Raw genomic sequence first — 26,653 nt, 5'->3', positions numbered from 1 at the left:
GTTTAGGGTAGGGGATGGCGTTAGTATTTGGGGGTTTAGGGTAGGGGATGGCGTTAGTATTTGGGGGTTTAGGGTAGGGGATGGCGTTAGTATTTGGGGGTTTAGGGTAGGGGATGGCATTAGTATTTGGGGGTTTAGGGTAGGGGATGGCGTTAGTATTTGGGGGTTTAGGGTAGGGGATGGCGTTAGTATTTGGGGGTTTAGGGTAGTGGATGGCGTTAGTATTTGGGGGTTTAGGGTAGGGGATGGCGTTAGTATTTGGGGGTTTAGGGTAGGGGATGGCGTTAGTATTTGGGATAATGGGGGTTTAGGGTAAAGGGTAAGGTTAGTGACTTACGTTAGCGGCAAAGTGGTCAGAGGCCGAGTGTCCCGACGGCGCGGTGTGCAGCGGCTAAACACTGGCGGTCCTCCTGGCTATTCAGGATATCCCTGCTTCAGCACAGGTGACTCAATGGCTCAGTCTATGCCTAGTGTCACCTGTGCGGAGGCAGGGATATCCTGGCCTGTTGGTGGCCCTTGGGGACGGGAGTTGCCCCCCCTAGTGGTAGAGCTTTGCAGATACACCAGAGGTATAAATAATACCCAGGAAGAGGAGGGGGTCGGACTGGAGACATAAGGGAGTCTTAGGCCTCGGTCCCGCTGCGCTCGTTGGCGCGGGCGGCCACACGCGAGTTCCCCACCAGCAGGGGAATCCTCCCGAGTCGGTCCCGGTCCCCCCTGGCGGCACAGCGCACTACACGCTGTGGCGCGTCAGCCGCTATGGGACACAAGAAAATGGTGTTCCCTAGCGTTGACGCGTCACGTGGTGTGGCTGTAAGCCAATGGGGAGGGGAGGCTTCGGGAGGAGGAGAGGCTTCGGGGAGCGGGGAGGAGTGTGGAGTGAGCAGCGTGAGTGCCTGTCTGTGTGTGTGTATGTGCGTGCGTGCCTGTCTGTGTGTGTGTGCCTGAGTGCGAGTGCCTGCCTCTGTCTGTGTGTGTGTGTGTGTGTGTGTATATGAGTGCCTGTGTGTGTGTGTGTTGCTTACCATCAGCAGCTCCAGCCCGAGTCCGTGGAGGGAGGGTCTGTGTATGTCAGCACCCCGCCTGTCTCCAGTGCGGGCGCGCTGACTCTGGGAGCGCGGCCTTAGCCTTACCCTTATTGTGGGGAAGATACACGGCCCGACGTCAGGACGACATGGGGTGGGCACACGGCAATGCCATTAGGGGTTCATCCGGCAGTGTTTCAGGGTTCAGGACAAGTTCGGCCAGTGTTTGCCTAACTGGGGGGGCAGAGAAGACTTGCACGGGGGGAGTGACAGGAGTGACATGTACCCGTAGAGTGACATAAAGACAGAGAGAGAGAGGGTCAAAAGGGAAGGGGGGAGAGTCAGAAGGGAATGGGGGAGAGGGTCAGAAGAAGTGACCAGAAGGGAAGGGGGGGGAGAGAGGGTCAGAAGGAAGGGGAGAGAGAGGATCAGAAGGAAGGGGGGGGAGAGAGGGTCAGAAGGAAGGGGGAGAGAGGGTCAAAAGGAAGGGGGGGAGAGGGTCAGAAGGAAGGGGGAGAGAGGGTCAGAAGGAAGGGGGAGAGAGGGTCAGAAGGAAGGGGGGGGGAGAGGGTCATAAGGAAGGGGAGAGAGAGGGTCAGAAGGAAGCGGGGGAGAGGGTCAGAAGGAAGGGGGGGAGAGGGTCAGAAGGAAGGGGGGGAGAGGGTCAGAAGGAAGGGGGGGAGAGGGTCAGAAGGAAGGGGGGGAGAGGGTCAGAAGGAAGGGGGGGAGAGGGTCAGAAGGAAGGGGGGGAGAGGGTCAGAAGGAAGGGGGGGAGAGTCAGAAGGAAGGGGGGGAGAGAGGGTCAGAAGGAAGGGGAGAGAGAGGGTCAGAAGGAAGGGGGGGAGAGAGGGTCAGAAAGAAGGGGGAGAGAGGGTCAGAAGGAAGGGGGGGAGAGGGTCAGAAGGAAGGGGGGGAGAGAGGGTCAGAAGGAAGGGGGAGAGAGGGTCAGAAGAAGTGACCAGAAGGTAGGGGGAGAGAGAGGGTCAGAAGGAAGGGGGAGAGAGGGTCAGAAGGAAGGGGGGGAGAGAGGGTCAGAAGGAAGGGGGGGGAGTGAGTCAGAAGGAAGGGGGGAGAGAGGGGGTCAGAAGGAAGGGGGAGAGAGGGTCAGAAGGAAGGGGGAGAGAGGGTCAGAAAGAAGGGGGAGAGAGAGGGTCAGAAGGAAGGGGGGGAGAGGGTCAGAAGGAAGGGGGGGAGAGAGGGTCAGAAGGAAGGGGGGAGAGTCAGAAGGAAGGGGGGGGGAGAGTCAGAAGGAAGGGGGAGAGAGGGTCAGAAGGAAGGGGGAGAGAGGGTCAGAAGAAGTGACCAGAAGGTAGGGGGAGAGAGAGGGTCAAAAGGAAGGGGGAGAGAGGGTCAGAAGGAAGGGGGGGAGAGAGGGTCAGAAGGAAGGGGGGGGGGAGTGAGTCAGAAGGAAGGGGGAGAGAGGGGGTCAGAAGGAAGGGGGGGTAGAGGGTCAGAAGGAAGGGGGGGAGAGGGTCAGAAGGAAGGGGGAGAGAGGGTCAGAAGGAAGGGGGAGAGGGTCAGAAGGAAGTGGGGGTAGAGGGTCAGAAGGAAGGGGGGGAGAGGGTCAGAAGGAAGGGTGGGAGAGGGTCAGAAGAAGTGACCAGAAGGAAGGGGAGGGGAGGGTCAGAAGAGAGTTCCCCTCATTCTTTGACATGGGCTGTTTTTAGGACCTAAATCGGAGTATAGAGGGGGGTCCCAAAGGCAAAATCCGTGCTCTCCGCGGGCCCCAGAGTAACCAGGTTGGGAATCCCGGGAGTACGTGGGAGACACGTTTCCTGTCTGCGTGGCACTGACTCTGCCCTCCTCTGTCTCCCCCGGGTTCAGCAGTGGCATGTTACCCAATGCCGTGCTGCCCCCATCCCTGGACCATAATTACGCCCAGTGGCAGGAGCGGGAGGAGAACCGGCTGGCAGTGCAGCCCCCGCTCATGAAAAAAATCATCCCAGCCCCCAAAGCCAAAGCTCCCGGAGACCCCGAGTCCCCCCGGCCCGTGCACCCCCCCACACCGCCGGCGTTAGGTAAGTCTCAGGCACTCGCTGTAACACTGCACAATGCAACGCTTCCGCTAACGTGCGCGTGCGTGTCAAATATCTATATGTGTGTCACACACACACACACACACACACACAGTCAGAAACACACACTCAGTGTCACACAGTCACACACACACAGTCATACACAGTCACACACACACAGTTACAGTGTTACTCTATTACCTGTGAACCCAAATACACGGGAACCTTGATATGTGGTTTCAAATCCTCCAGCCCCCGACCACTTCAGAGAGCAGAGCCCGGAGCTGCGCCCCCCGCCGGGGGTGGGAGATAACAGGCAGTGCTCGCTGTGTTTGAAGTACGGGGACGATAATGCCAACGTGAGTATACAGCGCCTGGGCATCGCTGCCCGCCTGTGCCCTGCAGGACTCCCTGCCCGCCGGTGCCCTGCAGTACTCCCTGCCCGCCGGTGCCCTGCAGTACTCCCTGCCCGCCGGTGCCCTGCAGTACTCCCTGCCCGCCTGTGCCCTGCAGTACTCCCTGCCCGCCTGTGCTCTGCAGTACTCCCTGCCCGCCTGTGCTCTGCAGTACTCCCTGCCCGCCGGTGCCCTGCAGTACTCTCTGCCCGCCGGTGCCCTGCAGTACTCCCTGCCCGCCGGTGCCCTGCAGTACTCCCTGCCCGCCGGTGCCCTGCAGTACTCGCTGCCCGCCGGTGCCCTGCAGTACTCCCTGCCCGCCGGTGCCCTGCAGTACTCCCTGCCCCCAGCGCGCTCATTAATCCCTCTGCTGATTGAGTATAGCGCCGGGCAATCTGTGGCTATACCAGGACAGTGGCTCTCTGATCCAAAGAGCTTGCGATCTAATGTAGCGTGTGCCCGTGCTCCCAGGGAGGAGGTGACCCAAGTAATGATATAGTAATAGTTTGATCTGTATGTGGTGCTGGCAGTGCTCTCAGCGCTGTACATTGTATTCTGCACGAGTCCCTGCCCAGAAGAACTTAGTCTAGTTTTGCTACCTGGTAAAGGGACCCAAAGTCACAAGCAGAGCTGACACTGGGATTCCAACGGGGTTCACCCACTTCAAAGGCTAGTAACATTACCACTGAGCTGCTCCTTTAACCCACTTCCTGGCCAAAGCGGGTTTCCACTTCAGAGACCAGTGCAGAAAACCTCCAGGGCTCTTTCTGACCCAGTATTAGGAAAGTGGGAGACTAACTCATGGAGCGCACCCGTTCTTTCCCTCCCACGCCCACGTGAGACCTCTCCTTCCCATCGCAGGACGCCGGGCGGCTGCTGTACGTCGGGCAGGACGAGTGGACACATGTCAACTGCGCCCTGTGGTCAGCGGAGGTGTTTGAGGACGATGACGGGTCCCTGAAGAACGTGCACATGGCAGTGATCAGAGGCAAGCAGCTGGTATGTGGTCAGCGGCAGGGGACACGGGGGGACCTTCATCTTCAGGGGACACGGGGGGTGGGGGCCTTCATCTGCAGGGGACACGGGGAGGGGTGTTAGCTTCATCTGCAGCCTGAGGCTTCCCCCGGATAACAGGTCAGTCAGCGTGCGGGTCTGAGGCTTCCCCAGGATAACAGGTCAGCGCGCGGGTCTGAGGCTTCCCCCGGGTAATAACAGGTCAGCGCGCAGGTCTGAGGCTTCCCCCGGGTAATAACAGGTCAGCGCGCGGGTCTGAGGCTTCCCCCGGATAACAGGTCAGCGCGCGGGTCTGAGGCTTCCCCCGGATAACAGGTCAGCGCGCGGGTCTGAGGCTTCCCCCGGATAACAGGTCAGCGCGCGGTTCTGAGGCTTCCCCCGGATAACAGGTCAGCGCGCGGGTCTGAGGCTTCCCCCGGGTAATAACAGGTCAGCGCGCGGGTCTGAGGCTTCCCCCGGATAACAGGTCAGCGCGCGGGTCTGAGGCTTCCCCCGGATAATAACAGGTCAGCGCGCGGGTCTGAGGCTTCCCCCGGGTAACAGGTCAGCGCGCGGGTCGGAGGCTTCCCCCGGATAACAGGTCAGCGCGCGGGTCTGAGGCTTCCCCCGGTAATAACAGGTCAGCGCGCGGGTCTGAGGCTTCCCCCCGGTAATAACAGGTCAGCGCGCGGGTCTGAGGCTTCCCCCCGGTAATAACAGGTCAGCGCGCGGGTCTGAGGCTTCCCCCGGATAACAGGTCAGCGCGCGGGTCTGAGGCTTCCCCCGGATAATAACAGGTCAGCGCGCGGGTCTGAGGCTTCCCCCGGGTAACAGGTCAGCGCGCGGGTCGGAGGCTTCCCCCGGGTAACAGGTCAGCGCGCGGGTCTGAGGCTTCCCCCGGTAATAACAGGTCAGCGCGCGGGTCTGAGGCTTCCCCCCGGTAATAACAGGTCAGCGCGCGGGTCTGAGGCTTCCCCCGGGTAATAACAGGTCAGCGCGCGGGTCTGAGGCTTCCCCCGGGTAATAACAGGTCAGCGCGCGGGTCTGAGGCTTCCCCCGGATAACAGGTCAGCGCGCGGGTCTGAGGCTTCCCCCGGATAATAACAGGTCAGCGCGCGGGTCTGAGGCTTCCCCCGGGTAACAGGTCAGCGCGCGGGTCGGAGGCTTCCCCCGGGTAACAGGTCAGCGCGCGGGTCTGAGGCTTCCCCCGGTAATAACAGGTCAGCGCGCGGGTCTGAGGCTTCCCCCCGGTAATAACAGGTCAGCGCGCGGGTCTGAGGCTTCCCCCGGGTAATAACAGGTCAGCGCGCGGGTCTGAGGCTTCCCCCGGGTAATAACAGGTCAGCGCGCGGGTCTGAGGCTTCCCCCGGTAATAACAGGTCAGCGCGCGGGTCTGAGGCTTCCCCCGGGTAATAACAGGTCAGCGCGCGGGTCTGAGGCTTCCCCCGGGTAATAACAGGTCAGCGCGCGGGTCTGAGGCTTCCCCCGGATAACAGGTCAGCGCGCGGGTCTTAGGCTTCCCCCGGGAAGCAGATACGGTTCCCCGTGTGAGAAGGTGGGGCCCCTGGCCCCCTCCTGACTCCCGTCTCTCTCACATTGTTAGCGGTGCGAGCTCTGCCTGAAGCTGGGCGCCACCGTGGGCTGCTGCCTGACCTCCTGCACCAGTAACTACCACTTCATGTGCTCGCGCAGCAAGAGCTGCGTCTTCCTGGAGGATAAGAAGGTTTACTGCCAGAAGCACAGGGACCTCATCAAGGGCGAGGTGAGGCGGCCATCTTACTTACTGTGTGTGATAACAGGTCACTATCCTGCACTGGGAGACCCAATGATCCGCAGAGCCGTGTCTGCGCGTGTCTGACGCGCAGAGCCGTGTCTGCGTGTGTCTGACGTGCAGAGCCGTCTTTGCGTGTGTCTGACACGCAGAGCCGTGTTTGCGTGTGTCTGACGTGCAGAGCCGTCTTTGCGTGTGTCTGACACGCAGAGCCGTGTTTGCGTGTGTCTGACGCGCAGAGCCGTGTCTGCGTGTGTCTGACGCGCAGAGCCGTGTCTGCGTGTGTCTGACGTGCAGAGCCGTGTCTGCGTGTGTCTGATGCGCAGAGCCGTGTCTGCGTGTGTCTGACGTGCAGAGCCGTGTCTGCGTGTGTCTGATGCGCAGAGCCGTGTCTGCGTGTGTCTGACGTGCAGAGCCGTCTTTGCGTGTGTCTGACACGCAGAGCCGTGTTTGCGTGTGTCTGACGTGCAGAGCCGTCTTTGCGTGTGTCTGACACGCAGAGCCGTGTTTGCGTGTGTCTGACGCGCAGAGCCGTGTAGCGTGCAGAGCTGTGTTTGCGACGCGCAGAGCCGTGCATTGCGGCCTCCCGCACAGGGAATAACACACTGCCCCCTGCAGGTGGTGCCTGATAACGGGTTTGAGGTCCTGAGAAGGGTTTTCGTGGACTTTGAAGGGATCAGCCTGCGCCGGAAGTTTCTGAGCGGGCTGGAACCCGAGCGCATCCACGTGATGATCGGTGAGAGCCGGACATCCGCCGCTCCTTCTGCCAGGGGCTCCTCCTCCCCGCTCCTCTCTTCCTCACCGTTTCTCTCTTCCTCACCGTTTCTCTCTCCCCTCCTCCCCGCTCCTCCTCTCCTCCTCACCGCTCCTCCTCACCGCTCCTCCTCTCCTCCTCACCGCTCCTCCCTCCCCGTCTCTCCTCCCTCCCCTTCTCTCCTCCCTCCCCCCTCCCCTTCTCTCCTCCCTCCCCTTCTCTCCTCCTCCCCGCTCCTCCCCTCCCCGCTCCTCCCTCCCCTCCCCGCTCCTCCCTCCCCCCTCCCCGCTCCTCCCTCCCCTCCTCTTCTCCTCGCCGCTCCTCCTCTCCTCCTCACCGTTCCTCTCTCCCCTCCTCCCCGCTCCTCTCTCCCCTCCTCCCCGCACCTCCCTCCCTTCCTCTCCTCCTCACCGCTCCTCCGCTCCTCCTCACCGTCCTCTCTCCCCCCCTCCCCGCTCCTCCCTCCCCTCCTCTCCTCCTCACCGCTCCTCCGCTCCTCCTCACCGTCCTCTCTCCCCTCCTCCCCGCTCCTCTCTCCCCTCCTCCTCCCCGCCCCTCTCTCCCCTCCTCCTCCCCGCTCCTCTCTCCCCTCCTCCTCCCCGCTCCTCTCTCCCCTCCTCCTCCCCGCTCCTCTCTCCCCTCCTCCTCCCCGCTCCTCTCTCCCCTCCTCCTCCCCGCTCCTCCCTCCCCTCCTCTCCTCCTCGCCGCTCCTCCTCTCCTCCTCACCGTTCCTCTCTCCCCTCCTCCCCGCTCCTCTCTCCCCTCCTCCCCGCACCTCCCTCCCTTCCTCTCCTCCTCACCGCTCCTCCGCTCCTCCTCACCGTCCTCTCTCCCCTCCTCCCCGCTCCTCTCTCCCCTCCTCCTCACCGCTCCTCCTCTCCTCCACACCGTTCCTCTCTCCCCTCCCCCTCCCCGCTCCTCTCTCCCCTCCTCCCCGTCCTCCCTCCCCTCCTGTCTTCCTCACCGCCCTCCTCTCCTCCTCCTCACCGTTCCTCTATCCCCTCCTCCTCACCGTTCCTCTATCCCCTCCTCCTCCCCGCTCCTCTCTCCCCTCCTCCTCCCCGCTCCTCTCTCCCCTCCTCCTCCCCGCTCCTCTCTCCCCTCCTCCTCCCCGCTCCTCTCTCCCCTCCTCCTCCCCGCTCCTCTCTCCCCTCCTCCTCCCCGCTCCTCTCTCCCCTCCTCCTCACCGCTCCTCTCTCCCCTCCTCCTCACCGCTCCTCTCTCCGCTCCTCTCTCCCCTAATCCCCGCTCCTCTCTCCCCTGCTCCTCTCCCCCCCGCTCATCTCCCCCCTGCTCCTCTCCCCCCTCCTCCCCGCTCCTCTCCCCTCCTCCTCCACGCTCCTCTCCCCTCCTCCTCCACGTTCCTCTCCCCTCCTCCTCCCCGCTCCTCTCTCTCCTCCTCCTCTCCGCTCCTCTCTCCCCTCCTCCTTCCTCCCCTCCTCCCCGCTCCTCCCTCCCCTCCTCACCGCTCATCTCCTCCTCACCGCTCCTCTCCCCTCTTCACCGCTCCTCCTCACCGCTCCTCTCCTCTCCTGTCTCCTCAGGTTCCATGACTATTGACTGCCTGGGAATCCTGAACGACCTCTCTGACTGTGAGGAAAAGCTCTTCCCCATGGGATATCAGTACGTCTCCTGCTACTAATATGTCACTAATATTCCAAGGCCGCATGCCTCTCTGGAAGTGAAAGGGTTACGTTGCACCCCTCCTCCCAGCACTTTACATTCATGTTCTGTATGAAGAACCCTAATGTTATAAACGACATGCAATCGGACCCTTTTATTGTACTGCATCGTCTCAGCAAGCAGTGTAACCGTGTGCCTCCTTGCGGGTAACCCACTCCCTGCAGCGCCTTGTAATAAGAACTTGATATTTGTGACTTGTATTATGATTGATCTATGCGCTGCCAGGTACGCAGCGATCTGCAGAGACACCATACCACGCACACAATGGGTAGGGTGGCACCTAAACGGGCATAATACTGAGGGGATAGGATCCTCTGCTCCAAAGAGCTGACACCAGGGGGCGCTCAACGCCAGTCCACAGGGGCCACCAGGTCAGGTTTGCAGGATATCCCTGCTTCAGCACAGGTGGCTCAGTTAGTGGCTCAGTCTTCGACTGCATCCCCTGTTCTGAAGCAGGGATATCCTTAATACCTGACCTGTTGGTGGCCCTTGAGGACTGGAGTTGCCCAAGCCCGGCTCTGCCGGCCTCCGCATCTGCTGCCCTTTATAACACAGTCCCGCACCACACAGATACAGCCGTGGTAATACTCTGCTCCGGCACTCCCCAGGTGCTCACGCGTGTACTGGAGCACCACGGACGCGCGCAAGCGATGCGTGTACACGTGCAAGATCATGGAGTGCCGCCCCCCGCCGGCCGACCCTGACATCAACAGCACCGTGCAGCACGAGGAGAACCATACCATCGCTCACAGCCCCACGCCGCTGACCGGTAAGATGCACGGTCAGTCCTATGTAAGAATCGGCAGTGACACGTTACTGGATCTTCAAGTGAATGGACGGAAGTGTTATGGTGCTGCGATGTGCCTGTATATAACACCTCACTAAATGCACACGCAAGCTGTGTAATGTGGCAGGCAGAAGCTTCTAGGGATCCATGTTAAAATGGATAAGAAGCAAAAGGTGCCACTGTGCTCACGTGCATGTAATTTCCCAGAATCCCTGGCTGCAGTGAAAGCAGTGTATGCTAGGAGACAATGGGAGAAAGCAGGGCTGCAGACCTGTCTAAGACATGTGAATGTGCTCACAAGTGGGATTTGTATTTGCTAGACACAGACACACATCACCACCTTCAGCCCGTGTCTCCCCACTGCTGGATGCAGACTCCCCAGTGATCTCCCAGGTCCTGCGGTTACAGCCTCTTCTCCACGTTGCTCCCACACATTCCCTCATCCCATCCTCCCCAGCCCGTGTCTCCCCACTGCTGGATGCAGACTCCCCAGTGATCTCCCAGGTCCTGCGCTTACAGCCTCTTCTCCACGTTGCTCCCACACATTCCCTCATCCCATCCTCTCCAGCCCGTGTCTCCCCACTGCTGGATGAAGCCTCCCCAGTGATCTCCCAGGTCCTGCGGTTACAGCCTCTCTTCTCCACGTCGCTCCCACATATTCCCCCATCCCATCCTCCCCAGCCTGTGTCTCCCCACTGCTGGATGCAGACTCCCCAGTGATCTCCCAGGTCCTGCGGTTACAGCCTCTTCTCCACGTCGCTCCCACATATTCCCTCATCCCATCCTCCCATCTTACTTTGGGCGTCTGGGTCTTTTAATCCCTTGGAATCCAGTTGAGTTCCATCTTTGTCCAGCGATGGTAATTTCTTCTTGTGATGTGTGTGTGTGTATATATATCACCTTGGCTGGCAGCCATGTTCCTTCCGTCCCCGGCACTCCCGGGTATTTCTTTGCCATCGCGTGATGTCACTGGGGGTGGGGTTAGTGTGTTGCAATGTAGGCCCGGCAAAAGCCCACTCGCCGCCCGCAAAAACACTCCCTCACCCCCAGTACCATGGTTCAACGTAGCGTCTCATTTGACGCCGCGCGGCCATTTTCACTGGAGCTGCAGGGGGAAAAGATGATTTTGCAGAACAAGATGGAGAAGACCGGGAGACGCTGCCGCAGGTAAGCAGTCGACAGTGGCCAAAATGCAGTCGCCTGTGGCGACCGGGCGTGTACATTTGTCGACCCGTGTGTGTGTGTGTGTAAAGCATGAATATAATTTCCTTTTCCTCCTTGCATACAGAATCGCAGAGCACAGAGGGTGTTAAAGGTGTGAAGACCCCCAGCCTCCCCTCTCCGAAGCCCCTGTCTGCCTCTCCAGCTTCCAGTCCCTGGGTCCTCTCCCGACATTCCGGGAGTAGCCGGCTCCGTACGCCTAAATACTCCCCAACCCTGCGCTCCCCCGGATCGCGTCCGCTTCCGTCTGCAGGTGAATGTCTCAAACAGAACAGAACCAGGACACGGCAAACAGTTGTAGTGACCGTGTTTCAGTTACTAAGCACTGTTTGGATAATCACCATGGCAGCCATCTTTACCAGGGCCAGGAGAAAGAATGATTGCCCAGTAAGGCGGGCACGCACAGTATGGCGCGCGCAGGAGGAAGAAAGGATTGTCCCGATACATTTTCCTCTTGCAGTTTCAGTGAGTAGAGATCAGGTCACTCTCCCGGGCGTGGCAGAGAGGGAAAGCTCCTGTGAAACACTCTCTGTATTGAGCGCTTGCTGTGATTCAGGCCGAGAGAGTTGGGCAAAGTTGTACTGTACTTAGCTCCATTAGTCCTGGGGAAGTGTCAACCTGTCGTCTGTTGTTATATTTACTAATGGACCAACTACAGAGTTATTTGTAGACGTAACTGCAGTTACAGAGCCATCCAAAGCTCTGTGCATGTGAATAAGAGACCTGCGAGGTTAGGAAAGCTCTGTACACAGGAAAAAGAGACCTGTGAGGTTAGGAAAGCTCTGTACATGTGAAGAAGAGACATGTGAGGTTTGGGAGGCTCTGTACATGTGAAGAAGAGACCTGTGAGGTTGGGAATCTCTGTACATGTGAAGAAGAGACCTGTGAGGTTAGGAAAGCTCTGTACATGTGAAGAAGAGACCTGTGAGGTTAGGAAAGCTCTGTGCATGTGAAGAAGAGACCTGTGAGGTTAGGAAAGCTCTGTGCATGTGAAGAAGAGACCTGTGAGGTTAGGAAAGCTCTGTACACTGTTACATCTCTGTATAGTCTCCTCACACTGCTCACACTCCTCATAAATGTATCATGTTATTTTGAATGATTTCTGTTTCTGTATCTCCCCAGGGAGCCTGTCTCCGGTCACACACGAGATTGTTACTGTCGGGGACCCTCTCCTGTCTTCTGGCCTCCGTAGCATCGGCTCACGAAGACACAGCGCCTCATCCCTGTCACCCCAGCAGAAGCCCTGCCTGACCTCTCCCCAGCGGACTGTAACCTCCGGACGTAGCCTGTCCCCTCCCGTTGTCACCATTACTTCCAGGCGTAGCCTGTCCCCACCCATCGTCCCCATTACCTCCAGGCGTAGCCTGTCCCCACCCGTCGTCCCCTTTAACTCCAGGCATAGCTTGTCCCCACCCGTCGTCCCAATTACCTCCAGGTGTAGCCTGTCCCCACCCATCGTCCCCATTACCTCCAGGCGTAGCCTGTCCCCACCCATCATCCCCATTACCTCTAGGAGTAGCCTGTCCCCACCCGTCGTTCCCGTTACCTCCAGGCCTAGCCTGTCCCCACCCATCGTCCCCATTACCTCCAGGCGTAGCCTGTCCCCACCCGTCGTCCCCATTACCTCCAGGTGTAGCCTGTCCCCACCCGTCGTCACCATTACCTCCAGGCGTAGCCTGTCCCCACCCGTCACCATTACCCCCAGGCGTAGCCTGTCCCCGCCCGTGGTCACCATTACCTCCAGGCGTAGCCTGTCCCCACCCGTCACCATTACCTCCAGACGTAGCCTGTCCCCACCCGTCACCATTACCTCCAGACGTAGCCTGTCCCCACCCGTCACCATTACCTCCAGACGTAGCCTGTCCCCACCCGTCACCATTACCTCCAGACGTAGCCTGTCCCCACCCGTCACCATTACCTCTAGACGTAGCCTGTCCCCACCCGTCACCATTACCTCCAGGCATAGCCTGTCCCCACCCGTCACCACTACCTCCAGGCATAGCCTGTCCCCACCCATCATCCCCATCAACTCTGCGGATCATATGGCCAGCAGCTCAGAGAACATACAGCCGGCGTTACCTTCTGGCACCTCTAGCATAGTGAGGAAGAGCAGCTTTGTCCACAGCGATGGACACAGTCCGACGGTGGTCAAAGCAGAGAAACTGTCAGAAACGAGGCGACCCAGCCCATTCGAGAACCTCCCCAAAACCACCGCCCTTAAAACAGACAAGGCAAAGTCATCTGCTCCCGGGATTTCTGACTCTTCCACTCACCCTCTGAACCCGAAGATCTCCTCTCAGCCACAAGGAATGTCCACTCCGGACTCCAGCACTGGCAGAGCCGGACTTCTTAAAGACACTCCCCCAACACCGCTCAACTTCAAAGCTGCGTCCCCTCCCCAGCAACGTAGGGCAACAAGGAGAGAGAATGATAAACGTGCTGAACTCTCGCTGGCAGAGAAATCAGCTGCAATGGCAGAGGGAAATGACTCCCAGCTGCCTGTGCGCGTTGTACCCGTCTCCGCAAGCGACCATGGCATCTCAGTAACAAAAGACAGACGGCCGAAGTCCAAGAAGCTACCATTAGAGAACTCGAAAGAGAAACATTCCAGCAAGGCCGTCACAGACCCCGAACGAACGTTGGCAGACAGCCAGAGACAGCCAGACACCAACGGGAATCACACGGCGCCTGACACCTCCGGCATCCGACCACACGCTCACAGCAAATATGCCGATAAGTCTGTGTCCACTGTAGGCAGTTCGCAGCTAGAAGCCTCCTCGGTAAGCGCTGCTAAAATTGGAATCGACGAGACGCACGACGGAGAGGCAGAGAAGCAAAGTGCAGCACCGCCTTACCTGAGCGCCGAGGCTACTGCCACGTCTCCGGAAGTTTCCGACGGTGCAGGAGTCAGTGCCGCCAATCACACAAGCCCAAACACAGACTCCGAGTCGCAAACTAGCATTGCATTCCCGTCCCAGGGCACCAACCTCCTCCTCCAAGATGGGAGCAAGACCCAGGAAGACGGCTCCTTCAAGCGCCGCTACCCGAGACGGAGCGCCAGGGCACGCTCCAATATGTTCTTCGGGCTGACCCCACTGTACGGCGTGCGTTCCTACGGCGAGGAGGACCTTCCCTTCTGCAGCAGCACGCCGGGGAAGAAGCGGGGGAAGAGGTCAGCTGAGGGGCAAGTGGATGGGGCGGACGACCTGAGTTCATCGGATGAAGATGACCTGTATTATTACAACTTCACAAGGACAGTCGTGTCCTCCGCAGTGGATGAGAGGCTGGGGGCACGTGTCCTGTTCAGAGAGGAAGATCAGCGCGACCTACACAAGATCCCGCAGCTTGACGGGGTGGATGACGGAACGGAGAGTGACACCAAAGTCCCCGCCACTACGGGAAAGGCCGTCCAGGCGGGCAAGATGAGTGGCAAGGAGAATGGGGCGGAGAAGCTGGAGGCATCGGAGGAGCAGGCAGAGAAGGAACATGCAGGCAAGGGCCACAAGGCAGCAGACTCAAAGATGGAGAACTGCCACCCCGTCAAGCAAGACTCCCTGGAGTCCCAGCTGAGCATGGACACAGCACGCAGGGGCCACAGTGGAGCGGACAAAAACCTGCTAGACACATTCAACGCAGAGCTGCTGAAGTCAGATTCCGACAACAACAACAGCGACGACTGTGGAAACATCCTGCCTATCGACATCATGGACTTTGTACTGAAGAACACGCCGTCCATGCAGGCGCTGGGGGAGAGTCCGGAGTCGTCGTCCTCAGAGCTGCTGACGCTGGGGGATGGCTTAGGCCTGGACAGCAACCGCGGGAAGGATATGGGCTTGTTCGAGGTGTTCTCACAGCAGCTCCCCACGTCCGAGCCCGTGGATGGAGAGGTACCCTCCGCCATGTCTGCAGAAGAGCAGTTTGAGCTGCCTATGGAATTGCCCTCTGACCTATCTGTGCTGACCACCCGCAGCCCGGCTCTCCCCAGCCAGAACCACAGCCGGATAGGTGTCATCTCTGAGTCCCCGCTCTCCTCTCCCAGCGAGCGGTCCTTGCTGTCCGTCCCCACACCGGATTCCGTGGAGAAGAGGGTCACGGTCACCGAGAAGCCTGTGACGTCCAGCGACGGAGATCCGGCTCTCTTGGGTCAGAGTGTGGACAGGCCCCCTAAGGGCCACATGACTCCGGACAGGTTTATCCCAGGACACATTGACACAGAGCACATGCCCAGCCCTCCTTGTGGCCAGGTAGACCACACAGGGAGTCAAGACATGGCCCGGAACTGCGGCACCCCCACTTTGCAGGTGCCGGTGTCACCCACGGTGCCACTTCAGAACCAAAAGTATGTCCACAGCTCCACAGAGAGCCCGGGGCCATCACAGATACAAGACACTGCCATACAGAGCACACCTCCCCACCTCAAATCAGCCACTGAGAAGCTGGTGGTGATGAACCAGAACATGCAGCCGCTCTACGTCTTTCAGACACTCCCTAACGGTGTCACCCAGAAAATACAGCTCACCCAGTCTGTACCGGGCTCCGGCCGCATGGAGGGCGACGTATCTGTGTTGGGTCCAATGGGAGGAGGGCTCACCTTGGCCACTGCCCTGAATCCTGGCCTGACCCCTTCCCCCACCCTCTTCCCACCCGCCAACAAAGGCCTCCTCCCAATTACTCCGCACCTGCACCCCTTCTCCTCAGGACCTCAGACTGCTTTCTTGCCCACCATCACCAACCAGCCATCGGGGCTTCTCATCGGGGTGCAGCCCTCCACTGAGCTCCTTGTTTCAGAAACAGGGCAAAGGGTGGAGCTGGGCGGGGCCTCCAATCCTCCCACTCCTGGCATGAACAAGAAGAGGCAGATATCGCGCCTCCACACTAGGAAGAACAAGAAGCTGGCTCCTTCTGTGTCCCCTGCCTCCAGACAGGCACCCGAAGTGGTCTCCAACATGACACTAATTAACTTTGCCCCCTCCCAGCTGGCGGGTGGGTTAACCAACCACCCGAACCTGATAGACTTGGGCCCCTTGGGGAACCCCACCCCCCACCGCAATATCCCCAACATCATCAAACGGTCCAAATCTGGGGTCATGTACTTTGACCGAACACCGCTCCTCCCGCAAGGTGTTGGCGCCGCCAGCTCTGTGGTCTCCTCCCCCAGTTTAATTGGCATGGATGCTGGCCACCTGACCGGTCAAGTCCCGGGGCTCGTCACCGGCTCCCCCGTCCTCAACGTAGTCTCCATGCAGGCGTCCCCAGCCACTCCCGTAACAGGCCACGTTACCCTGGGGCAAGGGTCTGTGACCCTGACCAGCCAGGGGATTCTCAGGTCACCAGAACTTGGGTCCATCAGCAACTTCCTCATCAAGGCCGGAACACATGGTTTGGGTATCAAAGATAACCACGTGACTCTCCCCCCTGGGCCCGGGATATGCTCCCACAGTCCCACTGCAGCCACCATGGTAACCACGTCCAGCATCTGTGTCATGCCTACCACTCAGCCTGTGGGAATGACCCTCACCCAGCAGGTGCCCGACCCGGACTGCCCCTACCCGCTCTCACACCACAAGAGCCGGCTGCTATCCAGCAAGCCACTGATCCAGCCCGACCCAACCAGCGTGGCCAACCCCAGATCCCCCACTCACCGACTGCCACCGGACACCCAGGGCAAAGCAGGGCCACAGGGGACTCAAGCCAGCTCGACCTGCCCGGGTTCCGGACTTCAGACGAGGGGTCACGTGTCACCCCTGCAGAAAACCAAAAGCAAGGCCAAGAGGCAGCCCCCGCCCACCGACAAGACCAGCAGGAAGAAGCACAAGGCCTCGCACCCCACGCATGCACCCACAGTGGCCCCGGGAGCAGAGAGATACGACAAGGCTGCCGGGTAAGTGCTGCACTTTTAACATTCAGTTACCTATTTTAAACCTAATAATCCTGTCACTGTCTTTAGTATATTCTACTCCTAGGAGAGACTGACCCCTAAACATGTCACTGCCATTAGTACACTTTGCCCCTAGGAGAGGCTAACCCATTAACCATGTCACTGCCATTAGTACACTTTGCCCCTAGGAGAAGCTAACCCATTAACCATGTCACTGCCATTAGTACACTTTGCCCCTAGGAGAGGCTAACCCATTAACCATGTCACTGCCATTAGTACACTTTGCCCCTAGGAGAGGCTAACCCATTAACCATGTCACTGCCATTAGTACACTTTGCCCCTAGGAGAGGCTAACCCATTAACCATGTCACTGCCATTTGTACACTTTGCCCCTAGGAGAGGCTAACCCATTAACCATGTCACTGCCATTAGTACACTTAGCCCCTAAGAGAGGCTAACCCATTAACCATGTCACTGCCATTAGTACACTTTGACCCTACGAGGGACTGACCCCTTAACCCTGTCACTGCCATTAGTACACTTTGCCCCTAGGAGTCCATTGAGGCTAGAATTAATTACAGACATCTCCAGCACTCAAAGGGTTAATCAGATGGCCGTTACCTCCGAATATCCATTGAGCGAGCACATAGGAATCAGCGAGTATTAATGAATACATCGTTCTTTCTCAGGACCCACAAGCCGAAAACAGACGTTACCGACCTGAAAGGTGCCATCAAAGACCAGCTGGCAGAGTCTGGACCCTCCGCAGGGTGAGTGGGGAGGGGGCTTTATCGGACCTTCACGATAGTGCCGCGCGTGTGCACGTGGGCGGGGATTCCCCTGAGCTCCATACATCCCGGTTTTGTTACTACTATTACTGTCTATAGGGGTGCGCCTCTGCACGCGCGGTGGAGCGCGCTTCTGCATGCACGGTTCAGCACGCAGTGCCTGCGCTTTCGGCGCACTGCTGCATGCGCATTTCAGCACATAGCCCCTGCGCTGTCGGCGCACGGTTCAGCACGCAGCACCTGCACTGTCGGCGCACTGCTGCACGCGCGGTTCAGCACGGAGCTGCACGCGCGGTTCAGCACGGAGCTGCACGCACTGTCGGTTTGTACACGCACCGTCTTATCAGTGCTTTGTAGCTATGCACTTCCTACTGCCGGTACGGTATATTTGATGCACATATGCTGCTTACATGTTACATTTCCCCGTATTATCTCTAGTGTAAGATCTCGGTAAAGTGCTGAGCACACGTGTGGCTTCAGATAAATTACATACACAATATAAATCATACAATTCATAAGTAGAAGGACGATTGTCTGACAGACTACAGTCTGATCTTTGAGGTCGGAAACTTCCGTATACATGCAATGACCGCAGGAATAAAACGGACACAGAAGGGAGTCCGTGCGCGTAAGGACTCACAATCTTATCGACGTGCAAGAGAAATGGAAAAACAATACAGGAATAGCGCAGGCGTAAATATTATTACAAATGAGCTATTAAAGCTCGTTACTCAGTCTGGTGGGATCATTACTCAGGCACTAAGGTCCCTTACTCTCCTTTCCCCGTCTGTCCAGACATCTGCCGGTCATTCCCGATCCCCAGGCCGCAGGACAGGACCCGTGTCCAACAGAACCAAAACAGGACGGTACGTTACTCCAGGAATACCCCCAGTCTGACATACAGCAGGGACATTACTCCAGGAATACCCCCATTCTAACACACAGCAGGGATGTTACTCCAGGAATACCCCCATTCTGACACACAGCAGGGACGTTACTCCAGGAATACCCCCAGTCTGACACACTGCAGAAATGTTACTCCAGGAATACCCCCATTCTGACATACAGCAGGGACATTACTCCAGGAATACCCCCAGTCTGACACACTGCAGAAATGTTACTCCAGGAGTACTCCAAGTCTTACACACAGCTGGAACGTTACTCCTGGAATACCCCCAGTCTGACAAACTGCAGGAACGTTACTCCAAGTATAGTGGAAGCATTGTATGTTAAGCTCCAGTGTGTGTGTGTCAGGGGGAGGTTTGCACACGATGTGTGTGTCGGGGAGGTTTGCGCACGATGTGCGTGTGTCGGGGAGGTTTGCGCACGATGTGCGTGTGTCGGGGAGGTTTGCTAATGATGTGCGTGTGTAAGGGGGAGGTTTGCAGACTGCGTGTGTCGGGGAGGTTTGCTCACGCTGTGCGTGTGTCGGGGAGGCTTGCTAATGATGTGCGTGTGTAAGGGGGAGGTTTGCAGACTGCGTGTGTCGGGGAGGTTTGCTCACGCTGTGCGTGTGTCGGGGAGGCTTGCTAATGATGTGCGTGTGTTGGGGAGGTTTGCAGACTGCGTGTGTCGGGGAGGTTTGCAGACTGCGTGTGTCGGGGAGGTTTGCACACGCTGTGCGTGTGTTGGGGAGGTTTGCAGACTGCGTGTGTCGGGGAGGTTTGCAGACTGCGTGTGTCGGGGAGGTTTGCACACGCTGTGCGTGTGTTGGGGAGGTTTGCAGACTGCGTGTGTCGGGGAGGTTTGCAGACTGCGTGTGTCGGGGAGGTTTGCACACGCTGTGCGTGTGTTGGGGAGGTTTGCAGACTGCGTGTGTCGGGGAGGTTTGCAGACTGCGTGTGTCGGGGAGGTTTGCTCACGCTGTGCGTGTGTTGGGGAGGTTTGCACACGCTGTGTGCGTGTCGGGGGGAGGTTTGCACACGCTGTGCGTGTGTTAGGGGGAGGTTTGCACACGCTGTGCGTGTGTTAGGGGGAGGTTTGCACACGCTGTGTGCGTGTCGGGGGGAGGTTTGCACGCGCTGTGCGTGTGTAGGGGGGAGGTTTGCACGCGCTGTGTGTGTGTTAGGGGGAGGTTTGCTCACGCTGTGTGTGTAGGGGGGAGGTTTGCTCACGCTGTGCGTGTGTAGGGGGAGGTTTGCACGCGCTGTGCGTGTGTCGGGGGGAGGTTTGCTCACGCTGTGTGTGTGTTAGGGGGAGGTTTGCTCACGCTGTGCGTGTGTAGGGGGAGGTTTGCTCACGCTGTGTGTGTGTAGGGGGGAGGTTTCACACTGTGTGCGTCGGGGGGAGGTTTGCGCACGATGTGCGTGTGTTAGGGGGAGGTTTGCTCACGCTGTGCGTGTGTCGGGGGGAGGTTTGCACACGCTGTGCGTGTGTCGGGGGGAGGTTTGCACGTGCTGTGCGTGTGTTGGGGGGAGGTTTGCACACGCTGTGTGCGTGTCGGGGGGAGGTTTGCACACACTATGCGTGTGTAGGGGGAGGTTTGCACACGCTATGCGTGTGTAGGGGGAGGTTTGCACGTGCTGTGCGTGTGTAGGGGGGAGGTTTGCACACGATGTGCGTGTCGGGGAGGTTTGCACACGATGTGTGTGTCGGGGAGGTTTGCACACGATGTGCGTGTGTCGGGGAGGTTTGCTCACGCTGTGCGTGTGTCGGGGAGGCTTGCTAATGATGTGCGTGTGTAAGGGGGAGGTTTGCAGACTGCGTGTGTCGGGGAGGTTTGCAGACTGCGTGTGTCGGGGAGGTTTGCAGACTGCGTGTGTCGGGGAGGTTTGCACACGCTGTGCGTGTGTTGGGGAGGTTTGCAGACTGCGTGTGTCGGGGAGGTTTGCAGACTGCGTGTGTCGGGGAGGTTTGCTCACGCTGTGCGTGTGTTGGGGAGGTTTGCACACGCTGTGTGCGTGTCGGGGGGAGGTTTGCACACGCTGTGCGTGTGTTAGGGGGAGGTTTGCACACGCTGTGCGTGTGTTAGGGGGAGGTTTGCACACGCTGTGTGCGTGTCGGGGGGAGGTTTGCACGCGCTGTGCGTGTGTAGGGGGGAGGTTTGCACGCGCTGTGCGTGTGTAGGGGGGAGGTTTGCACGCGCTGTGTGTGTGTTAGGGGGAGGTTTGCTCACGCTGTGCGTGTGTTAGGGGGAGGTTTGCTCACGCTGTGTGTGTGTAGGGGGGAGGTTTGCACGCGCTGTGTGTGTGTTAGGGGGAGGTTTGCTCACGCTGTGCGTGTGTTAGGGGGAGGTTTGCTCACGCTGTGTGTGTAGGGGGGAGGTTTGCTCACGCTGTGCGTGTGTAGGGGGAGGTTTGCACGCGCTGTGCGTGTGTCGGGGGGAGGTTTGCTCACGCTGTGTGTGTGTTAGGGGGAGGTTTGCTCACGCTGTGCGTGTGTAGGGGGAGGTTTGCTCACGCTGTGTGTGTGTAGGGGGGAGGTTTCACACTGTGTGCGTCGGGGGGAGGTTTGCGCACGATGTGCGTGTGTTAGGGGGAGGTTTGCTCACGCTGTGCGTGTGTCGGGGTGAGGTTTGCTCACGCTGTACGTGTGTCGGGGGGAGGTTTGCACACGCTGTGCGTGTGTCGGGGAGGTTTGCACACGCTGTGTGTGTGTCGGGGGAGGTTTGCTCACGCTGTGCGTGTGTCGGGGGGAGGTTTGCACGTGCTGTGCGTGTGTTGGGGGGAGGTTTGCACACGCTGTGTGCGTGTCGGGGGGAGGTTTGCACACGCTATGCGTGTGTAGGGGGAGGTTTGCACGTGCTGTGCGTGTGTAGGGGGGAGGTTTGCACGCGCTGTGCGTGTGTCGGGGGAGGTTTGCACACGCTGTGCGTGTGTCGGGGAGGTTTGCACACGCTGTGCGTGTCGGGGGGAGGTTTGCTCACGCTGTGCGTGTGTCGGGGGAAGGTTTGCACGCGCTGTGCGTGTGTTAGGGGGAGATTTGCAGACTGTGCGTGTGTCGGGGGGAGGTTTGCACACGCTGTGCGTGTGTCGGGGGGAGGTTTGCTCACGCTGTGCGTGTCGGGGGGGAGGTTTGCGCACGATGTGCGTGTGTAGGGGGAGGTTTGCTCACGCTGTGCGTGTGTAGGGGGAGGTTTGCTCACGCTGTGTGTGTGTAGGGGGGAGGTTTCACACTGTGTGCGTCGGGGGGAGGTTTGCGCACGATGTGCGTGTGTTAGGGGGAGGTTTGCTCACGCTGTGCGTGTGTCGGGGGGAGGTTTGCACACGCTGTGCGTGTGTCGGGGGGAGGTTTGCACGTGCTGTGCGTGTGTTGGGGGGAGGTTTGCACACGCTGTGTGCGTGTCGGGGGGAGGTTTGCACACGCTATGCGTGTGTAGGGGGAGGTTTGCACACGCTATGCGTGTGTAGGGGGAGGTTTGCACGTGCTGTGCGTGTGTAGGGGGGAGGTTTGCACACGATGTGCGTGTCGGGGAGGTTTGCACACGATGTGTGTGTCGGGGAGGTTTGCGCACGCTGTGCGTGTGTCGGGGGAGGTTTGCTCACGCTGTGCGTGTGTCGGGGAGGCTTGCTAATGATGTGCGTGTGTAAGGGGGAGGTTTGCAGACTGCGTGTGTCGGGGAGGTTTGCAGACTGCGTGTGTCGGGGAGGTTTGCAGACTGCGTGTGTCGGGGAGGTTTGCAGACTGCGTGTGTCGGGGAGGTTTGCACACGCTGTGCGTGTGTTGGGGAGGTTTGCAGACTGCGTGTGTCGGGGAGGTTTGCAGACTGCGTGTGTCGGGGAGGTTTGCTCACGCTGTGCGTGTGTTGGGGAGGTTTGCACACGCTGTGTGCGTGTCGGGGGGAGGTTTGCACACGCTGTGCGTGTGTTAGGGGGAGGTTTGCACACGCTGTGCGTGTGTTAGGGGGAGGTTTGCACACGCTGTGTGCGTGTCGGGGGGAGGTTTGCACGCGCTGTGCGTGTGTAGGGGGGAGGTTTGCACGCGCTGTGCGTGTGTAGGGGGGAGGTTTGCACGCGCTGTGTGTGTGTTAGGGGGAGGTTTGCTCACGCTGTGCGTGTGTTAGGGGGAGGTTTGCTCACGCTGTGTGTGTGTAGGGGGGAGGTTTGCACGCGCTGTGTGTGTGTTAGGGGGAGGTTTGCTCACGCTGTGCGTGTGTTAGGGGGAGGTTTGCTCACGCTGTGTGTGTAGGGGGGAGGTTTGCTCACGCTGTGCGTGTGTAGGGGGAGGTTTGCACGCGCTGTGCGTGTGTCGGGGGGAGGTTTGCTCACGCTGTGTGTGTGTTAGGGGGAGGTTTGCTCACGCTGTGCGTGTGTAGGGGGAGGTTTGCTCACGCTGTGTGTGTGTAGGGGGGAGGTTTCACACTGTGTGCGTCGGGGGGAGGTTTGCGCACGATGTGCGTGTGTTAGGGGGAGGTTTGCTCACGCTGTGCGTGTGTCGGGGTGAGGTTTGCTCACGCTGTACGTGTGTCGGGGGGAGGTTTGCACACGCTGTGCGTGTGTCGGGGAGGTTTGCACACGCTGTGTGTGTGTCGGGGGAGGTTTGCTCACGCTGTGCGTGTGTCGGGGGGAGGTTTGCACGTGCTGTGCGTGTGTTGGGGGGAGGTTTGCACACGCTGTGTGCGTGTCGGGGGGAGGTTTGCACACGCTATGCGTGTGTAGGGGGAGGTTTGCACGTGCTGTGCGTGTGTAGGGGGGAGGTTTGCACGCGCTGTGCGTGTGTCGGGGGAGGTTTGCACACGCTGTGCGTGTGTCGGGGAGGTTTGCACACGCTGTGCGTGTCGGGGGGAGGTTTGCTCACGCTGTGCGTGTGTCGGGGGAAGGTTTGCACGCGCTGTGCGTGTGTTAGGGGGAGATTTGCAGACTGTGCGTGTGTCGGGGGGAGGTTTGCACACGCTGTGCGTGTGTCGGGGGGAGGTTTGCTCACGCTGTGCGTGTCGGGGGGGAGGTTTGCGCACGATGTGCGTGTGTAGGGGGAGGTTTGCACGCGCTGTGCGTGTCGGGGGGGAGGTTTGCGCACGATGTGCGTGTGTCGGGGGAGGTTTGCTCACGCTGTGCGTGTCGGGGGGGAGGTTTGCGCACGATGTGCGTGTGTCGGGGGAGGTTTGCTCACGCTGTGCGTGTCGGGGGGGAGGTTTGCGCACGATGTGCGTGTGTCGGGGGAGGTTTGCAGACTGCGTGTGTCGGGGAGGTTTGCAGACTGCGTGTGTCGGGGAGGTTTGCACACGCTGTGCGTGTGTTGGGGAGGTTTGCAGACTGCGTGTGTCGGGGAGGTTTGCAGACTGCGTGTGTCGGGGAGGTTTGCTCACGCTGTGCGTGTGTTGGGGAGGTTTGCACACGCTGTGTGCGTGTCGGGGGGAGGTTTGCACACGCTGTGCGTGTGTTAGGGGGAGGTTTGCACACGCTGTGCGTGTGTTAGGGGGAGGTTTGCACACGCTGTGTGTGTGTCGGGGGAGGTTTGCTCACGCTGTGCGTGTGTCGGGGGGAGGTTTGCACGTGCTGTGCGTGTGTCGGGGGGAGGTTTGCACACGCTGTGTGCGTGTCGGGGGGAGGTTTGCACACGCTATGCGTGTGTAGGGGGAGGTTTGCACGTGCTGTGCGTGTGTAGGGGGGAGGTTTGCACGCGCTGTGCGTGTGTAGGGGGGAGGTTTGCACGCGCTGTGTGTGTGTTAGGGGGAGGTTTGCTCACGCTGTGCGTGTGTTAGGGGGAGGTTTGCTCACGCTGTGTGTGTGTAGGGGGGAGGTTTGCACGCGCTGTGTGTGTGTTAGGGGGAGGTTTGCTCACGCTGTGCGTGTGTTAGGGGGAGGTTTGCTCACGCTGTGTGTGTAGGGGGGAGGTTTGCTCACGCTGTGCGTGTGTAGGGGGAGGTTTGCACGCGCTGTGCGTGTGTCGGGGGGAGGTTTGCTCACGCTGTGTGTGTGTTAGGGGGAGGTTTGCTCACGCTGTGCGTGTGTAGGGGGAGGTTTGCTCACGCTGTGTGTGTGTAGGGGGGAGGTTTCACACTGTGTGCGTCGGGGGGAGGTTTGCGCACGATGTGCGTGTGTTAGGGGGAGGTTTGCTCACGCTGTGCGTGTGTCGGGGTGAGGTTTGCTCACGCTGTACGTGTGTCGGGGGGAGGTTTGCACACGCTGTGCGTGTGTCGGGGAGGTTTGCACACGCTGTGTGTGTGTCGGGGGAGGTTTGCTCACGCTGTGCGTGTGTCGGGGGGAGGTTTGCACGTGCTGTGCGTGTATTGGGGGGAGGTTTGCACACGCTGTGTGCGTGTCGGGGGGAGGTTTGCACACGCTATGCGTGTGTAGGGGGAGGTTTGCACGTGCTGTGCGTGTGTAGGGGGGAGGTTTGCACGCGCTGTGCGTGTGTCGGGGGAGGTTTGCACACGCTGTGCGTGTGTCGGGGAGGTTTGCACACGCTGTGCGTGTCGGGGGGAGGTTTGCTCACGCTGTGCGTGTGTCGGGGGAAGGTTTGCACGCGCTGTGCGTGTGTTAGGGGGAGATTTGCAGACTGTGCGTGTGTCGGGGGGAGGTTTGCACACGCTGTGCGTGTGTCGGGGGGAGGTTTGCTCACGCTGTGCGTGTCGGGGGGGAGGTTTGCGCACGATGTGCGTGTGTAGGGGGAGGTTTGCACGCGCTGTGCGTGTCGGGGGGGAGGTTTGCGCACGATGTGCGTGTGTCGGGGGAGGTTTGCTCACGCTGTGCGTGTCGGGGGGGAGGTTTGCGCACGATGTGCGTGTGTCGGGGGAGGTTTGCTCACGCTGTACGTGTCGGGGGGGAGGTTTGCGCACGATGTGCGTGTGTCGGGGGAGGTTTGCAGACTGCGTGTGTCGGGGAGGTTTGCAGACTGCGTGTGTCGGGGAGGTTTGCAGACTGCGTGTGTCGGGGAGGTTTGCACACGCTGTGCGTGTGTTGGGGAGGTTTGCAGACTGCGTGTGTCGGGGAGGTTTGCAGACTGCGTGTGTCGGGGAGGTTTGCTCACGCTGTGCGTGTGTTGGGGAGGTTTGCACACGCTGTGTGCGTGTCGGGGGGAGGTTTGCACACGCTGTGCGTGTGTTAGGGGGAGGTTTGCACACGCTGTGCGTGTGTTAGGGGGAGGTTTGCACACGCTGTGTGCGTGTCGGGGGGAGGTTTGCACGCGCTGTGCGTGTGTAGGGGGGAGGTTTGCACGCGCTGTGCGTGTGTAGGGGGGAGGTTTGCACGCGCTGTGTGTGTGTTAGGGGGAGGTTTGCTCACGCTGTGCGTGTGTTAGGGGGAGGTTTGCTCACGCTGTGTGTGTGTTAGGGGGAGGTTTGCTCACGCTGTGCGTGTGTTAGGGGGAGGTTTGCTCACGCTGTGTGTGTAGGGGGGAGGTTTGCTCACGCTGTGCGTGTGTAGGGGGAGGTTTGCACGCGCTGTGCGTGTGTCGGGGGGAGGTTTGCTCACGCTGTGTGTGTGTTAGGGGGAGGTTTGCTCACGCTGTGCGTGTGTAGGGGGAGGTTTGCTCACGCTGTGTGTGTGTAGGGGGGAGGTTTCACACTGTGTGCGTCGGGGGGAGGTTTGCGCACGATGTGCGTGTGTTAGGGGGAGGTTTGCTCACGCTGTGCGTGTGTCGGGGTGAGGTTTGCTCACGCTGTACGTGTGTCGGGGGGAGGTTTGCACGCGCTGTGTGTGTGTTAGGGGGAGGTTTGCTCACGCTGTACGTGTGTAGGGGGGAGGTTTGCACGCGCTGTGTGTGTGTTAGGGGGAGGTTTGCTCACGCTGTGCGTGTGTTAGGGGGAGGTTTGCTCACGCTGTGTGTGTAGGGGGGAGGTTTGCTCACGCTGTGCGTGTGTAGGGGGAGGTTTGCACGCGCTGTGCGTGTGTCGGGGGGAGGTTTGCTCACGCTGTGTGTGTGTTAGGGGGAGGTTTGCTCACGCTGTGCGTGTGTAGGGGGAGGTTTGCTCACGCTGTGTGTGTGTAGGGGGGAGGTTTCACACTGTGTGCGTCGGGGGGAGGTTTGCGCACGATGTGCGTGTGTTAGGGGGAGGTTTGCTCACGCTGTGCGTGTGTCGGGGTGAGGTTTGCTCACGCTGTACGTGTGTCGGGGGGAGGTTTGCACACGCTGTGCGTGTGTCGGGGAGGTTTGCACACGCTGTGTGTGTGTCGGGGGAGGTTTGCTCACGCTGTGCGTGTGTCGGGGGGAGGTTTGCACGTGCTGTGCGTGTGTTGGGGGGAGGTTTGCACACGCTGTGTGCGTGTCGGGGGGAGGTTTGCACACGCTATGCGTGTGTAGGGGGAGGTTTGCACGTGCTGTGCGTGTGTAGGGGGGAGGTTTGCACGCGCTGTGCGTGTGTCGGGGGAGGTTTGCACACGCTGTGCGTGTGTCGGGGAGGTTTGCACACGCTGTGCGTGTCGGGGGGAGGTTTGCTCACGCTGTGCGTGTGTCGGGGGAAGGT

The 26,653-nt window shown here is 59.7% G+C and overlaps 1 protein-coding gene across 1 annotated transcript in view; it reads left to right on the top strand.

The window, feature by feature from the left end:
* Positions 1-19,943, top strand: part of KMT2A (lysine methyltransferase 2A) — a 102,827-nt gene extending 82,884 nt beyond the window's left edge. Inside the window, 12 exon segments of the mRNA XM_075604199.1 lie at positions 2,850-3,043; positions 3,293-3,399; positions 4,297-4,434; positions 6,032-6,190; positions 6,818-6,935; positions 8,498-8,576; positions 9,245-9,405; positions 10,712-10,897; positions 11,767-16,525; positions 17,212-17,292; positions 18,106-18,570; positions 19,854-19,943. Of these exon segments, the coding sequence (XP_075460314.1) occupies positions 2,850-3,043; positions 3,293-3,399; positions 4,297-4,434; positions 6,032-6,190; positions 6,818-6,935; positions 8,498-8,576; positions 9,245-9,405; positions 10,712-10,897; positions 11,767-16,525; positions 17,212-17,292; positions 18,106-18,289 (6,166 nt within the window). The 3' untranslated portion in view covers positions 18,290-18,570; positions 19,854-19,943.
* Positions 19,944-26,653: the final 6,710 nt, after the last annotated feature.

The sequence above is a fragment of the Ascaphus truei genome, chromosome 6, assembly GCF_040206685.1.
Source record: "Ascaphus truei isolate aAscTru1 chromosome 6, aAscTru1.hap1, whole genome shotgun sequence".
NCBI lineage: Eukaryota > Metazoa > Chordata > Amphibia > Anura > Ascaphidae > Ascaphus > Ascaphus truei.
The sequence above is the reverse complement of the archived record's forward strand: the minus strand, read 5'-3'. Positions and strand labels throughout refer to the sequence as shown.